The sequence below is a fragment of the Momordica charantia genome (genome assembly GCF_013281855.1).
Source record: "Momordica charantia cultivar OHB3-1 chromosome 5 unlocalized genomic scaffold, Mcharantia_2.0 BLBB01000005.1, whole genome shotgun sequence".
Taxonomy (NCBI): domain Eukaryota; kingdom Viridiplantae; phylum Streptophyta; class Magnoliopsida; order Cucurbitales; family Cucurbitaceae; genus Momordica; species Momordica charantia.
Window position 1 is genome coordinate 24497299 of NW_028275163.1, and position 15071 is coordinate 24512369.

The 15071-nt window shown below is 37.5% G+C and overlaps 5 protein-coding genes across 7 annotated transcripts; all 5 read right to left on the reverse strand.

The window, feature by feature from the left end:
- Positions 1–127: 127 nt before the first annotated feature.
- On the reverse strand, positions 128–2454 carry LOC111015006 (Reticulon family protein). Of its 2 annotated transcripts, XM_022289906.2 has the most exons (5): positions 2297–2454; positions 2068–2186; positions 1563–1743; positions 659–870; positions 128–540 (listed from the first exon to the last, which is right to left on the reverse strand). In XM_022289906.2, the coding sequence occupies exons 2-5, from the start codon at positions 2132–2134 to the stop codon at positions 371–373; spliced, it is 630 nt and encodes a 209-aa protein (XP_022145598.1). In that variant the 5' UTR covers positions 2135–2186; positions 2297–2454; the 3' UTR covers positions 128–370. The 2 variants fall into 2 exon arrangements, with proteins under 2 accessions (XP_022145598.1, XP_022145597.1); XM_022289905.2 differs by lacking the exon at positions 2297–2454 and having other exon boundaries at positions 2068–2290.
- A 539-nt stretch (positions 2455–2993) lies between these two features.
- On the reverse strand, positions 2994–6228 carry LOC111015079 (Josephin family protein). Its single transcript, XM_022289993.2, has 2 exons — positions 5859–6228; positions 2994–4311 (listed from the first exon to the last, which is right to left on the reverse strand). Exons 1-2 carry the CDS (start codon positions 6096–6098, stop codon positions 3313–3315), a joined length of 1239 nt encoding a protein of 412 aa, XP_022145685.2. The 5' UTR covers positions 6099–6228; the 3' UTR covers positions 2994–3312.
- A 1073-nt stretch (positions 6229–7301) lies between these two features.
- On the reverse strand, positions 7302–10110 carry LOC111014940 (Cysteine proteinases superfamily protein). The gene is made up of 8 exons (XM_022289813.2): positions 9962–10110; positions 9688–9841; positions 9525–9606; positions 9201–9264; positions 8333–8438; positions 8158–8212; positions 7973–8026; positions 7302–7733 (listed from the first exon to the last, which is right to left on the reverse strand). The coding sequence occupies exons 1-8, from the start codon at positions 9990–9992 to the stop codon at positions 7596–7598; spliced, it is 684 nt and encodes a 227-aa protein (XP_022145505.1). The 5' UTR covers positions 9993–10110; the 3' UTR covers positions 7302–7595.
- An 818-nt stretch (positions 10111–10928) lies between these two features.
- Positions 10929–12373, reverse strand: DET2 (3-oxo-5-alpha-steroid 4-dehydrogenase family protein). The gene has a single exon (XM_022289979.2). It carries the CDS (start codon positions 11779–11781, stop codon positions 11011–11013), a length of 771 nt encoding a protein of 256 aa, XP_022145671.1. The 5' UTR covers positions 11782–12373; the 3' UTR covers positions 10929–11010.
- A 150-nt stretch (positions 12374–12523) lies between these two features.
- Positions 12524–14505, reverse strand: LOC111015066 (transmembrane protein (DUF962)). 2 transcript variants are annotated; one of them, XM_022289981.2, is made up of 2 exons: positions 13729–14505; positions 12524–12929 (listed from the first exon to the last, which is right to left on the reverse strand). In XM_022289981.2, exon 1 carries the CDS (start codon positions 14072–14074, stop codon positions 13736–13738), a length of 339 nt encoding a protein of 112 aa, XP_022145673.1. In that variant the 5' UTR covers positions 14075–14505; the 3' UTR covers positions 12524–12929; positions 13729–13735. The 2 variants fall into 2 exon arrangements, with proteins under 2 accessions (XP_022145673.1, XP_022145672.1); XM_022289980.2 differs by having other exon boundaries at positions 12524–12932; positions 13729–14479.
- Positions 14506–15071: the final 566 nt, after the last annotated feature.

The following is a 15071-nucleotide window of genomic DNA, read 5'->3' on the forward strand; positions in this document are numbered from 1 at the left end:
ATTAATACATTAGGAATTGAACATATAATTGTATTTACCATCACATATGACATTGATGGTAAGGCTAAGGAAACATCAATTATAGCTGCTGCTTTGGCTGTATAGTATATATAAATATATGATCAACTTGCCTGTCAACCCCCAATCACCCACTAATGAAAAATTAATTCAAAATTCGTAACATGCCGTTTCTAAATACATTTCTCTAGCAGGAATTAGAGAATTTGAAAACAAAGTTATGAACAAAATACAATCATCCCCCACGCTTCTGTCAACTCCACCCTTGGGGTTGAAAGAACACCATAAAACATTCAAAAAGAAACCAGAAGAAAGAGCGAGAGAGCCAGCCATCAACAAGAGAGATCACTGATCAGCTCAGTTTTTCTTTCTCCAAAATCCATTGTTGGTACGTGAGAACACGCTTCTCGTCCAATTTCACATAGAATTGATGCAATCTTCTGTAGATCAATATGACATGCCTATCTACATAATCTTCATACTTCTCATACAGCGCGGGAATCGTAAGCACAAGGAAAAGGCCTGTCATTGGGAAAATAACGACCATGAAATCGATCATCGCCCCATTTTTTATCTCTGTTTGAGCATTACAGAAAGAATTACCAAACTAGTGACAAGTAAACTGAAGATTCGAACTTACTAGTGTAACCCAAGGTGAGAAGATCAGTCAAGCCACTGATAAATGAAATCAGCCACAGGCAAGCAGCTACTTTGAAGAATAATCTGGGGTCTTTACCCATGGCTATATCTTGGGAAACAGACAGCAGAGTATTCACACGCGAACGAATAAAAGTTGCAGCTTCATTTACCATATCTTCTGAGAGATGTAACTCGGGAAGAGGTGGTGCTGGTCTGTTCAAAGGAAAGGTAGCACATTCAGAAGCTAATCTTGTTCCAAGTACATAAAAGTGAAGCTACACTTAATTAACCAGGAAATAACAAAGCTTGGTATCGATACAATGAGAAAATTGAGAATGTCAAAAGATCGATAGTTTCTACTTCCAAAATGCAGCAAAGTTCAGAACTCAGGAGACAGCAGTCGAGCATACTATATTATGCATCGGTAATTTTAGAATGCTTGAAAACTACTGAACAGTTGCATCTCTAGCTTGTTTGGCTTGGAAAAACATGTGCAGATTCGCAAACAATATTGATACATCACCATATAGTGCCACAGATGTCCATCATCTTTCCCAAATGCATTTACATATCTCTTATATCTAAAACAACAAAACACTAAGCGATTGGAACTCTAAGTGCACATTGACATGAAATACATATAAGTATACATCCCAGAAAGGTTAATCAAATGTAAAAGAAATTGAGGACACATTTACAAATCATGTTGTTTAGAAACTAGAGAATTGGAACTAGGGGATCATAATCAATCAAGAATATGGTCAATTTCACAAGAGAAATGCCTCCATCCATTAAAAGATCATGCATTCTCAAACTTATATATCAGTTTATCATTCTTCAGTGATATTCAAGTTGAAGAGATGGTTTATAACAGGCAAGTCATGAGGCAATCTCTGATTCGTTACCTATTGAGAATGGAGGCAGATTTGGCCCAGAGAAAGAGAATGGTAACAAGAAGAAGTAGAACGCTGGAAATTAAAGACAACAAGGTGTAACCACATCTCTCAAACACCAGCCAAGTTGCCAGCATTAGTAACAGTATCCCCACAGTCAGATTCTTTCGCCTCCATAGTATTACATCTGCAACTGATCATCAGATTGAAAACTAACAGTTAAACCCAATCCTAAAATACTTATTGGATCATAAACGCAATCTTAATTAACTTTTAGGCGCAAGTATCCTAGAACTCTAATGGCATCAGTAAATTTCAGAACCCACATAAAACTTCCAGCAATTCAAGAATACACCGCATTAGCAATGGAAAACAGAATAAAATGGTTCATCGATGCTTCGCAATTCAATACCGCAGTCAAAAGAGGACTGAAACAGAGTAATCGGATAGAAATCAAAAGAGGATCCATGAAGAAGAACAATAAAACAAACCCAGAAATGAGAAGATCTTGACATACCAAGACCTCCGCCAATAATTTCATGAAGAGTTCGCTGCCTACTAAATAAACGATTCGAGGAACCCATCAAAAGAACTGTAAAGGGAGGATCTCGATTCCAGTTGAGCTTTCAAAATACCCTAAAGAAACACAAACAAAAACAGAGAGCTCTGATTCTGAAGCAGCCAGCCAAGAGAAAAGGGAAAACAGGGGTTGTGCTTAGCTTTTTTTGTTGTCCACCCTCTGTTACCTTTTTCGTTTCCTCGAGTCCTAACAGAAGACTAGTTGCAATGGTAAGAATTGGTGCTTGGGCCACCTGCCAGGTCAAAAGTGTCATTCCCCTCATTCCTTTTTAGTCTTCTCCTCCTCCTTCATTGCCCATTAGAATTGGTATTGAAATTGATTTCCTTTTCTTTCTTTTTTTTACTGGTTACTGGTTAGAGAGGACGGGGGGAGAGGGTACTCTTCCATTTCTTTATTTTTCATTTCTTTTGTCATAAAAGGTTACTCTTTGTATTGGCCTCTGATAAATTAAATTATTGCACATGGACATTAAAAGATTAAACTTTTTTCTTATTTTGGCTGGACCCCATAAGAATTTACCTTTCATAAAACAGCAGTCCATTAACAAATTTCGAGTTTGCAAAAATTCTTGCAGTCATCTCATGAGCTAACCCAAGGAACTTTTTTGATGCAACCTAATTATTTGGACCGCAAATTTATTAAATTCAATTTATTTTAGTTGAATGATAGACTCAACCTAACCTAATCACAAAATATTTTAAACGAGTTATGTTGAAATCTATTTATGTTTAACCCAACCAACCCAAATGAATTCAGATCATCAGATTTTTTGAACTTGCCTAAAGGAATGAAGGGGATCGTTCAGTGTCAATCTGGAACACAAAGTAAATTAAAGTTAAAGTTGTTAATTAGATCCTTGGAAATAATTGCTAAGACAAATGCATCTCATTAATCGAACATTTGTGACAATCCAGAGGCCGAGCCAGACGGCTTATTTCTGAAAGTTTATACAGTATCAATCTGAAAATTGAAAAAGTAAAGTAAAAATAGTTACACTGCACAGAACGACTGTAAAAAAGCATATGGATTCGACATCGACTAGCTAAACCTCAACAAGGATCGGGGTTCCCTCTTCTCTTCTCTCCTGCACTCTCTTCTATGGTTAACGTGCCAATCCCGTACATCATTCTTCAACCAATAATCAAATAGCAGGCACAAAAATACTCTTCCTCACGCACTTTTCTAATTCGTAGTACGACTGATTTTCTTTCGAGGGCTGGAAACAGCACATTCTGCAGCATCTGCAGCTACACTTTCAAGAAAGGCAGCATCTTGACTGACCCCAGATTCGTTTTGATGGGCGGCAACTTGGGTGGAGACTGCAGGTTCATTACTGGAAATGGCAGCTTTGGTTGAAACTGCCCCAACATCTTGGGTGGTGGCAACATCAGGGGAAACTGCCCCAACATCTTGGGTGGTGGCAACATCAGGGGAAACTGCATTTACATCCTGGGAGGTGGCAGCTTCAGGGGAAACAACAGGTATGTCGTTTTTGGGGGAGGCAGATTTGGTGGGATCTGCAGGTACATCTTGGGGGATGGCAGCTTTTGGGGAAACTGCAGGTACATCTTGGGAGTTGGCAGGTTCAAGGGAAACAACAGGTATGTTCTGGGGGGAGGCAGCTTGTTGGGTGGAAGCTGCAGGTTCATTTTGGGAGTTGGCAGCTCCTGCTGAGGAATCCATAAGGCTAGCAGCTATTGCAGCCTTCAACTCCTCATCTTCCATGTCCATAAGCATTTCTGCTTCTCCGGATGAAAGAAATGTATCTTGCTGCTCCGTCCAGTTTATTCTTTGTGGTGGAGCTTGTGTAGAGTTGCAGGATTTGGTTATCCTCTCAGCATCCTCAGGGGAAAGCCACTGACCGTAACCATTAGATGCTTCGGAGGATGAGATGGGAAAATCCTTCGGGAAGTTACCCCTCACAAGAAAAATGCTCCAACCAAAGCCCTTTAGAGAGTCCAAGTAGGCTGAAAGGTAAAACTTAGAAAGATGCTGTGGAGCTGCGTATAGACTATCAAAATTGTACCACTCCCCATTCACTTTCCTAATACAGAACCAATGGTCTTGCAAATGACATATAAATGCATTCTCCAGTTCAGGGTCGATCTGTGCAGGTTCAGCAACTGGTGAGTTGAGAGGAATGACTTGGAGATCCCATACCTCCAAAGCCTTTTGTAAGACCTGCAAGCAAATATATGATGGTTTAAACAAATCAGAACATCTCGACAGGTACTATGTTTTGCTTATATACACACAGAAGAGAAACTGCTTTAGAAAAATTGAACTCCAATTCCTCTAAATACTTCACTGTTTTACTTCAAAACTTTAGTGCCCTCCCCCTCTCCACCCACAAAAAAAAAAAAAAAAAAAAGGCCAAAACTTCTGGTAGATTTTGTATTCACTGTGCTAAATCTGAGTATCCAAACAGCCTAATCTCCACAAAACCTAATATGAGCCAGCTTCAACACCTAGTTTGAGAATAATAAATTATACCAGAAGCACACATTTGGTAAGACAAACCTCCCTACGTCCTGTTCTCAGGGTTCACAGGGCCAGTATTTTCTCAAGAACAAGATTAATAAGCAATCTGCCTTACCGGGTAGTTGATAGGAAGAAAAGGATATTAATATTAAGAAAAGGGAAGGATTACAAGATTTGGAAAGAAATTCAAGAGCCCTGTCCTTACTATTCAGTTTTCTCACTTACAATCTACTTTGGATACTCACTCCATCCTTATCTGCTCCCTCACTTCCCCCTCTTTATTTATGACCACTTACTAGTCAGAAGTCTCTGTAGCAAGCTCTAACCGTCCCGTATGCCAATTCAAGGTGAGTTCATTAATTAAGAGATCAGAGGTAAACCACTTCTGCAATAGCTATGCACAAAGCCCTCGCCACAACACACACACACACACACCATGTGGTTGATTCTAATTCACAGTAATTAGTTAAATGTGACCCCATTCTTCAAAATTTCATGGTTGAAGCATAGCATACAGGAAGAAAAAAAGACTGATATCACTTGGATAAATCACCAACAAACTTCGATATATTTATCAGGTACAGTAGTAGCAAGTATTGTCAGAAAGGTCTTGCATTGCAATGTTATTCAAATTTTGCATCACTACTCATTACTAATACCTCAGGTCTCAGGTAGATGAGATTGGGACAACTCAGGTAGATGACATTGGGACAAAGGAGAATAGTAGCTTTAAGGTTTTTGCAAGTGGATAGCATTGTCTAGAAATGATCATTATGGATACAGCTATGTACCATTGAGTTCCCATATCATTACAAGTCATAGTATCAGTTCTTTTAAAATTCAAAACAATAACAGCTGCCAGCTATTACCATAACACAATGGCTCATAATGACTGTAACTACTACACAGTGGCTTACAACAGTTAAGTTCTTTACATTTTCTATTTCTATTGTTAACAGATTACACAACTGGCACATCAGCATCGCAATTCAACCGCTTTACGAAAAATGTTGGATATGTCTGTTTAACACTGCTCGTGAATGCAATTCAAAATATTCAATAACATTCGGAATTCGAGTAATATATTCACTAGATAAATGGAATTTTAACTAGAATGAAAAAGTTGCATAGAAGAGTAAGTCGATCATAGGTGTGGTGAGTTAAGACCATAATTACATGATTCGAGATGTATTCACTTTCCCTAAATTAGCCTGTAGAAGGAGGCAGAGGGAAAGAAAGAAACGAACCTGGATACTAAAGTCACCGTCCAAGGAGACATTGTGAGACTCCTCGGAGAGGAAATCACCAGTGGTGGATCCGCCGAGCATCATCTGGCGTTCTTTTCGGTCAAGATCGGAAGCGAGAGCAGCCAAATCGAATTCGGAGAAGAAGGGACCCTGCAAGACGGTGTTGACACAATGGACGGCGCAGAGCTTGGACTCTTGAACCTCATGGTACAACATGCCTCCATTGCTGGCCCCCTCCATAAGGTTCCAATTGTAACCTGGAAGACGAAACGGAAAGAGAGAAATAAAACCCTAGAATCTGCGTCTAACTTCTGGTGGTATGCTCTCTCGAACAAAATGCCGCAAGTAGAGAGAGCAAATGGAAATGAATCTTTTGCCCTTTCTCTCAGTTTCTATAATCTATGATGGATTCGAAGTTGAAATTCGCCACGTGTTATTAAACTGTTTCACGCGTGTGCAGATTTGTTCGTAAATATAGTTTTATTTTGGCACATTTACAAATACTCGAATCTACTCCTTAAATTAAAAAAAAAAAAAGTAGAGTGAAAATACAAAAACTAAATATTTTCAAATTAAATGCCACTAAATCGTTATTTAGGTGAAAGTTGTATTTAAATTTGTATGATGTAGTGTTTTATAATAGACAATAAATTTGGACTCATTTATATTTTAGAAAATAGAGTTCTCTCACTTTCTTTTTTTTTTTTGTTTTAAGCTCAATTAATCAAGTGTCCGTTCGTTTCTTATTATTAGTTTTTGAGAAATATAAGTAATATCAAAATCTTTTTTTTTTAATTTATGGTTCTCATTTCCAATCTTTTCCAAAGCATAAATAAAAGCATTATCTTATATTCTTGACTCATAAAATGCAAACTAAACATTAAAAAATTAGTATAACATTAAAAAATTAATTCTCATATACAAAATTAACTTTTTTATTTTAACAGTTTGAATGAGAAATAAGAAATTATTTATTACCCAAAATGTTTTCATTTATTTATTTTTTCAATAAAAAATAAAGAACAATAAACAAAAAATAGTTATCCAAAGTAATTATATTTTTTTATTTATTACAAATAATAGGTACGTTACCAGACAATGAAAATTTATCTTGGTCATCATAAGCATTGAGTTGGATGCATCAACGAGGGTTGGAGAAAAGAGAAACCCATGGGCCTCTACATACATTTTCAACTAGCAAATTTACACGCCTTTAAAATTTTTGAAGTTTTATCATTTTCTCTGTGACTGTCACATCCAACTCTGAACTTTATCTTCTTCTTGTAAGCATAATATGGTGCAAAGATAAAGGAAAATAGGACAGCATAAGCTATCATATTCATAGCCATAGCCAAGCATTTAAGGATGCCAGTAAGCTAAGGTTGAGGCATAACATATCCCATCACATGAAATAGCCCCAAGAACATGTTTAAAACAATCAAGTTTAGGAACACTACTGAAACTTTTGAAGCTTCAATTGTTATTTATAACTGACCTTTATGCTTTAACTCGCAGTTCAACAGCTTACAACAAAATTTAGATTAAAAAAGATACAGCACAGACAATTGGAAATTTACCAGCCATTGATCATCCAAGAAGAGAGCTTCGGCCGTTCTGTTATTGGGATTCTCCTTCTCCTACCGATCTCTGTCGAGATACAAGCTCTTTCAAGCATCTCTCAGTTTCTTTTGTTAACTTTAGATAGCAAGTAAATGGGATTGCTTTAAAATTAGATTCTCAAACAAGTAGATCGTAGTGGTTCCTACTACTGTACAGCAACCTCACAGGTTTCTTGGGTTTTCCTACTCCACCCTTGAACTCCGCCCCATATTCTGCTATAGGAATGAAGCTAGAACCTCGCCAACCTATTGCGTGCTGCAAACAATATTAGGAATTAATCAGGATTTCAATCTTTGATAGCTACAAATCGATAAAATGGGAGTGAACTGGAGAATGTGTCTTCTTTAGCCAAATGGATTCTTGAAGCTAAAAGGGGAAACACCAGCTAACCATGTTCTTTCTACTCTGTTAATTGCCCAAGACAACTCAGAAAATACATTCATGCTCGGTTCTCAAACCAACTTGTGTATGGACTCCTAAGGAGGAAAGTATACCTCATGCTCTGGTATGTAGACAATGATTGGTTGCTTGCAGAGCTTTGACAACACCTGATGGAGATTAAAGATCGTGGATTCATTACGTGATGCTAACAAGGGAACACTCCACATATGCACACATGTACAATAGATAAATAAATTTCTGGGTATAGCTTGTGAAGATGCACTGGAAGAGAACTAACCAATAGCTCCGACTCTCCTCCCCAGAAGTCAGGTCTTTGAATTCGTTGACAGTAACTGAAAATTACTTTTAAAAGTTTCTCATCAGACCCACAAAGGGCATGAGGAAAACGCTAAGCTAAAATGATAACTTCACATAACCATCAAGAATGAAAAGTAAAAGGGAAACAAACTAACCGTTCTAAAGACTCCTCCACAGTAATTGCAATGAGGGCTGCTTCATACTGCCGTCTTTCTTTGCCATTATCACAAATAACTTCTTTCACAGCCATGCGTAGATCATCTGCATTTTTAATCCACCAGCATCAACTTTCAGCTACGCTTATGAGTTACATGATAAAATTAGCACAAACCAAATGCTATTAACTATAATTAAGTAGAACTTTTTTCATGAACCTTTTTTTTTTTTTTTTTTTGCCAAGGACTATTTAATTAGTTTTGACTTTTGAGTAAAATTTTTGTGATCACTTCACAAACCACCAAATTAAAAGTGGTCAGAATCTTGAATCTGATCCACGTGAGTAAGAACATAAAAATATCCTTCAAATTGTAAAGTAAGCACTATGGTAACTCAAGAGTGATAAAAGGACACCAATAGTACAATCATAAAAGAAAATTTGAACTTTAGGTCAATCAAACGTAACCTCCTGAGCAGTACAATCATATATGATTCTGAAAGAACTTGAAAACCTATTAGTAATAGGAGAGATGCTCACGGTCCCATACGTCTTCTGTTGTTCAAGTAATAAGGTCAATATATTATATTTTTGTGCTACAACTCACTCATCAAGGTAACGAGTGTGAATTGCACAAAAACACACTAACCATCAAATCCAATATAAAAATCTTTCTAACCTTCAGATTTGATGTTCAAGGCATGCATAATAGGCCATTGGAGCACCTACCCAAAATATTTGATTGATATAGTAAAGAGAATATTTGCACAATCTTTCCACTTGTTCAATCAAGGTGAAGAATATGTTCCACACTCAATTATCCAGGGCTAAATGTCTACAATTAGAAGGTGATATATATCAGGGATTACCTGCATCATTTTTCTCCTCAAATGGACGAAGAGGAATCCCCCTGTTGGAAGCCATTCCTTTGGCCTGATTTTGTTCAAAGGAAGTTAGTTTAGAAGCCAAGGAAGTACTGTCTCTACAACTGAAAGCAAGATAAGAGATACAGGTGTTGTATAGAAACAACTATAGGTTTCAAAATGGTGAAGCCAAGGAGGTTAAAAAGAAATTGAAGCAAATTAAATCCACCATGAGATCATTTGAAATGTGAATTAGAATAAACAGATTCAATCGCAAAACAAGTTGAAGTTGAACAAAACAACGGAGATAAATTAGTGAGGGGAAGTTACAAGCGCACGGAAGAGACAGCGCCCATCTCCAGTAACTTTTTGGACCGTATAGTGCTCAGCTTTCCTCAATGCTGGCGATCCACTGCCCGTAAAAATAGCAGCAATTCATGACTTCGGAAAACAACGGAGTCCAAAAACTCTCCCCAAGAATAAATGAACTTACAGCACTGGTCCAATCTTAGCAAAGAGTGGGTGACCGCCATTCAGAGAAAAAGGGAAAGAACGAGTAACTGATTCCGAAGATGAAATTGAACTTACAGGCGAAGACACGAGCTCAAATCGAGCAATTCCCTGTTTCAATTGCTCAAGAATTGCCACTACAAGATGAACAAACAAACAGAAAAAGCAGACAATAAACTTAAAATGGAAACAGCGAATACAGGCAGATAAAGAAAGAGAATAGCAACCATAAGAAGGAAGAAGAAAGCGAAGCTCACCATCTTGAGGCTTCTCCGCCATATTATCCATGGAGAAGACAGAAGATAGTGGCCGGTCCGGTGCCCGCCTGAACTATTAGGATAAATTGATTTTTTTTTTCTTTACCGAACATTTTTTTTAGTTAAATCACACTGTGCATATTTTTGGCATTTTAAGTTTTTTTTTTTCCTATTCATCATCCGAGCCAACTTAGCCTATACTTTAATTTCACGGGACAGCCACCTGATCCTAAAACGTTGAGTGCCCGTTTAGACCAATTGAATTTCAAATATTTAAGTGCAACTCCACACTCTTCCACATTTTATTTTTAATGGGAAAACCCCTAAATTAAGATAATAAAATTTTTTAACATGGATAAACTAGTTAAAATAAAATACATATACCCGATTAAAATTTTGTTGATTCGAACTTCATCTCCGCATGTTGTACTAAAAAAATTAAAATTTCAAGACGGTAAAAATATAAAATTTGACATGATATTTTACGGAATTATACAAAATACTATTTCATTTTCAATATTAATTATAAAAATTAAAGTTAATATTTACGGTTTGATCTGATAATTCTAATCGTTTCAATTTTATCTATCTAGAACTTAATTTCAATTTAGTCTCAATGCTTTTAACTTAACCGATATAATTTGGTCTAAACCTTCTTTTTTGTTTCAAGTTATTGTCTTATGGGATGGCTAGGAGTTTAAATTTCAGGTGTTGTTTGAACTAAAAAATGGAAAATGCATGGTAAAAATTAATGTTTTTACTTTGATTTATCGAGTTAGCTAACTGCGTTCGTTTTAAATTAAATACAAACTAAAAATAAATAAGTAAATTTTGAGTAGGTATTATGAACTATTTACAAAGCTAGACTGAACCATATAAACCAAATTTAAACTTTTTAAATTTTAAAGACTAAATTAAAATTAATCGATAATTGAATCAAATATAAATTTAAAGTAATAGGTCAAAAGAAGAGAAATTTTCTTTAAATTTCCATATAGATATAATATAAAATTTTACAGGGGTATTTTAATTCCCACTTTGGTACATTCTCAATACAAGAAGGGAATAATGGCCTTCCTAGTCGTGGGATAATCCTCCCCAAACTTGTTCAGATACCACGTGTGGTTCGCACGTGCCCTAGGCACCAAGTTGGCACACGTGTAAAGGAAAAACCCAAGCCCGGCCCAGGACCAGCACATCACGGCCCAGCCCAGCCACTCCACCACCTCCCCCAAGTAATTAGGGCAACTCACCAACTCAAACCACCCTCCCGTCGGCAGTTTATACCCGCCGCCGGCCCTCTTCAGTCCTACCAAAACACCGTCCGACCAAATATTCACTCCCATCCCCGTCGCAAAAACCACCGCCCCAACGGAAAACCGCCACCAAAACCACCCGTCTCCCTCGTAGCTCTTGTAGTGAGACACCGATCTGGTTTGCAGGTAAGAATTCAGCACATTGAACCCGAATGCCATGAGCGCCACCGCCACCGGGAAACCCGCGGCGGAATTCCGTTGCCGGAGAAGCCGAATTGGGTAGAGGCAGGTGCGATGGAGGTAGTGGAGGAGGAAGGGGGAGATGAGAAGGATCGGCTTGGGCTCGGAGGAGTGATCGCCGAAGGGGAAGAGGAGGAGGGTGAGCCACAGGGTGGGGCTCTCCATCAGGAACCAGGCCAAGGGCGCGGACATAGTCGGCCCCCACCCCGGCCGGTTGTGCTTCCCGTACGGCGCCTGAAGGAACCTCAGGGCGACGGCGGTCGGCGGTCCGATGAGGTACAGGGCGAGGAGGCTGTTGCGGAACAGAGCCTGATCCGAACCCATGAGTGATGGGTTCAAGGATTCTGATCTCTGCCTGATTTGTCTTCACTAATTTTATGGAATGGTTTTCATTAAAACTCGGATCTATCTTCTCATCTGAGAGAAGCTATCACAGAAATCAAAGCCGTGACTACAGAAATCAGAAACGAGAACAATTATGGTAGGGCCGAGTTGGGATTGTATCCATAACTCAAGTTTGGTATGAAATTAATTGAAGAGAATCAATACTCATTCAATACTCATCAAACTAATGTAGAGAGATTATGTACCAAACTTGGTTAAAATAAACTGCTAACAATTGAAACAAATTTATGGTTCAATTCAAAGATTAGGTGATACTTTTTGAATCATTGATTTTTCTTTTTTTAACATGTGGCCCTCCTCAGGCAACATGTAGCATCATTGTTGCCATTGGGCTAAGGATCCAAACCGAAAAAGTTAACTAAAAAAAACAATAGTGAATGTGGATGTGGATGGACTTGTGTAAGTCTCTATGTACTGTCTGTCACGTATCAGTAACGCAGTGGCAGTGATCATAATTCTCTAATGGAACAGATCTGGGAACTTTCACATAGAAAATTTCAGAGCTTTTGTTACTTTTCCAAGTCTAGAATACATCTGGCTTAAGTGCATGCAGGCTCCTAAATACCTAACTTTTGTTTCATTCGAACTTTGTAATAATCTAAGAGAATCACGCAAATTTTTGTTTGTGAATTGGTTTCCAAAAAAAAAAGCATATTAGAAATAAGTATAAATTTGTTTATGCACTTCATAGAACAACATAAACATAAATACCAGTTTTTACAGAATACCACTAGATGCACTGCCGTTTGTAAGCCAGTTTGAGCATCAAATCTGGAAGTATATTGCATAACAGAGCATCAAGGAGCCTTCCAAACAGTTCTGCTAACTGGTTATATTTTCCAAATAAAGCAGAGCCCAACATGAGTATGCTGCTCTGCAGAGAATTCTAAGCTTGAGGAGGAGAAAATGGCTTCAAACCATCCAAAGCAGCGAAAGAAGCATCCAACACATAGCAGAGCTGCGGGAAGTGACTCAAACGGCGAACTGTGGCTGGAGCAGCCAATCCGGGGGTGGGTTGATTCTCCAACAGGGAAGCAAAAACAATGTGGTAATCCTTATCAGACGAACTTCTGTCAGATGAAAATGATGAACATATCAGTTTATTCATGAAGCAGGGATCAGGAAAATTCTGCAGCTGAGAGTGGAATTACTTAAATCTTCGTTTGAAAATGTTAGCCATGTATTGTTAAGCAGCTAGGTTTACTGTTATTAATTAGTTGAAAATTGTAGTTAAGTGTGTTAAAGCAGTTTAGTAGCTGCGAGTTGTCTATTCTAAAGACTTCCTTGTACAGCTTCATTTCAATTAATGAAAATAACACTTTCACAGAGTAATGAAAGTTTTCAGAAAAAGAGAGCTACTAAAGTTTCTTCAAATTAAATGGACTTCAGTTCTGGACTTGACGTCAATATTTTCAAGCTAGAAAATAGGATACAGGCTACAAACTAAACTGTTGTCAATAGAAAATGGTGTAGGATAAATGAACCGATTCTGCCGAAACTTCAAAAGAAAACAGACCCATATCAAGTAAGTTTCGAGAATGCATTCTAGGACATAGTCTTCAAGTGATGCATAAGTATAGATTAGACTCTCTTCTATCATGTATGGCTTTTAGAAGAGTTGGTCGATCCATCCTCCATAGATAAACTTGTTAATAGAGCATTTTCCTAATAAAACCAACTCATTGTTCCTCAATTTTAAAGAATGAAACTACAAATATCGATTACTGAACTCATAAAACCACTATAGAACTGCACAGATACAATCCATTCCAAAGAAAATAGAGCAAATTCTCAATAGGCATGCTTGAATAAATCTTTCAGAACCACAAACAAGAAAATGATGGGCAGAATGGAGAAGAAGCTTACATTAGAATTAGAACGCCTGCAACACAGGTCTTTTTCCCAGCCTCTTTATTTCTCTGTCCATGTTCCCAGTAAGCATCAATCCGAACATCTTGAAATCACATAGAAGAGACCAAAATGGATGGCCGAACGAGGCTGGAACATTCTCCTCGACGAAGAAATGGCTGTACCACGCGAATCCATACCCAAATAATGGCACAAAGAACAGAAACCACCAGCTAAACAGTAGCGAGCATAGGAAGAAGAAGATAGCAGAAAGAGTTCCGATAAAGTGCCAACGTCTCGTCGATGGTTTGGAGTGCTGGTTCATGTAGAAGACCCAGAACTCATCTAAACTTCTGAAATTCATAAATTTAGAGATGAAAACTGAAATTCGGAAATTGATTCTTACGGCTTCAAAAACCCTGATGAAGAATTTCAAATCAGAGTCAGAAATTGGAGTTCAGACGATCGCTCTTGAAAACCTAATCGTTCCTCGACTTCGTCAATGGAAAATTTTCGCAGCTTTTTCAATCCCCAACTCTAGCTACATGGATTTATTCGACCCGAGTGCTTGGTCCGTCGTGCTGGTGGGAAAATCGAAGGTGGGTTATGGTGTCTCGTTCAATTCACACACGCAACGCAAACAATGAAATTATGAACCTTATTCATAAGTACGACTATGAAACTCTTGAGGCCATAAATTTTCGGAGGTTTGAACTTTGAATTGAATCCATGATGCGAAATGTCGGCAAAATGTTTTGGGCCTCGGATCTTTCAAAATGCAAATCTAGGGTTTAGATTGGATCTTTTTTGAAGGCGGGTTCAGATTGGATTTGCTGTGGGCAATTTGGGATCGTAGATAGTTGAGCCCACTCTTTCTCTCTCTCTCATAATTCCCAAAATGAGTACGAAAACAAAAATATAGAATGCAATTTAAATTCAGAACGAGATCTTTCTATCAATTGAAAATTTTGAAATATTCATTTTCCTCGATTAATGTACGACTGTAGTAGATGAATATAATTCTGAACAAAATTTTAAAACATTTGTTTGATTTATCTTAGATACCGTTCGAAGATTTGTTTTTTAAAACCATTTTGGGATGTTGAAAATTCTATGAAAACATTATTATGATGATGTTTGGAGTATTTTTAAATATTGATTTGAAACTTTAAAATGTAGAACTACATTAAATAAATAAAAATTTTGATAAATATACTATTTCATGTTATAAATTCATTTCATTTTTATTAAAATTAAAACATGTAATCACATTCAACGTCTTACAGCAAGAGAATCTCATTCCTGATTCTAAATTTACTACATGACAGATTCTTTTAACCATAGGAGTGTACAAATTTTTG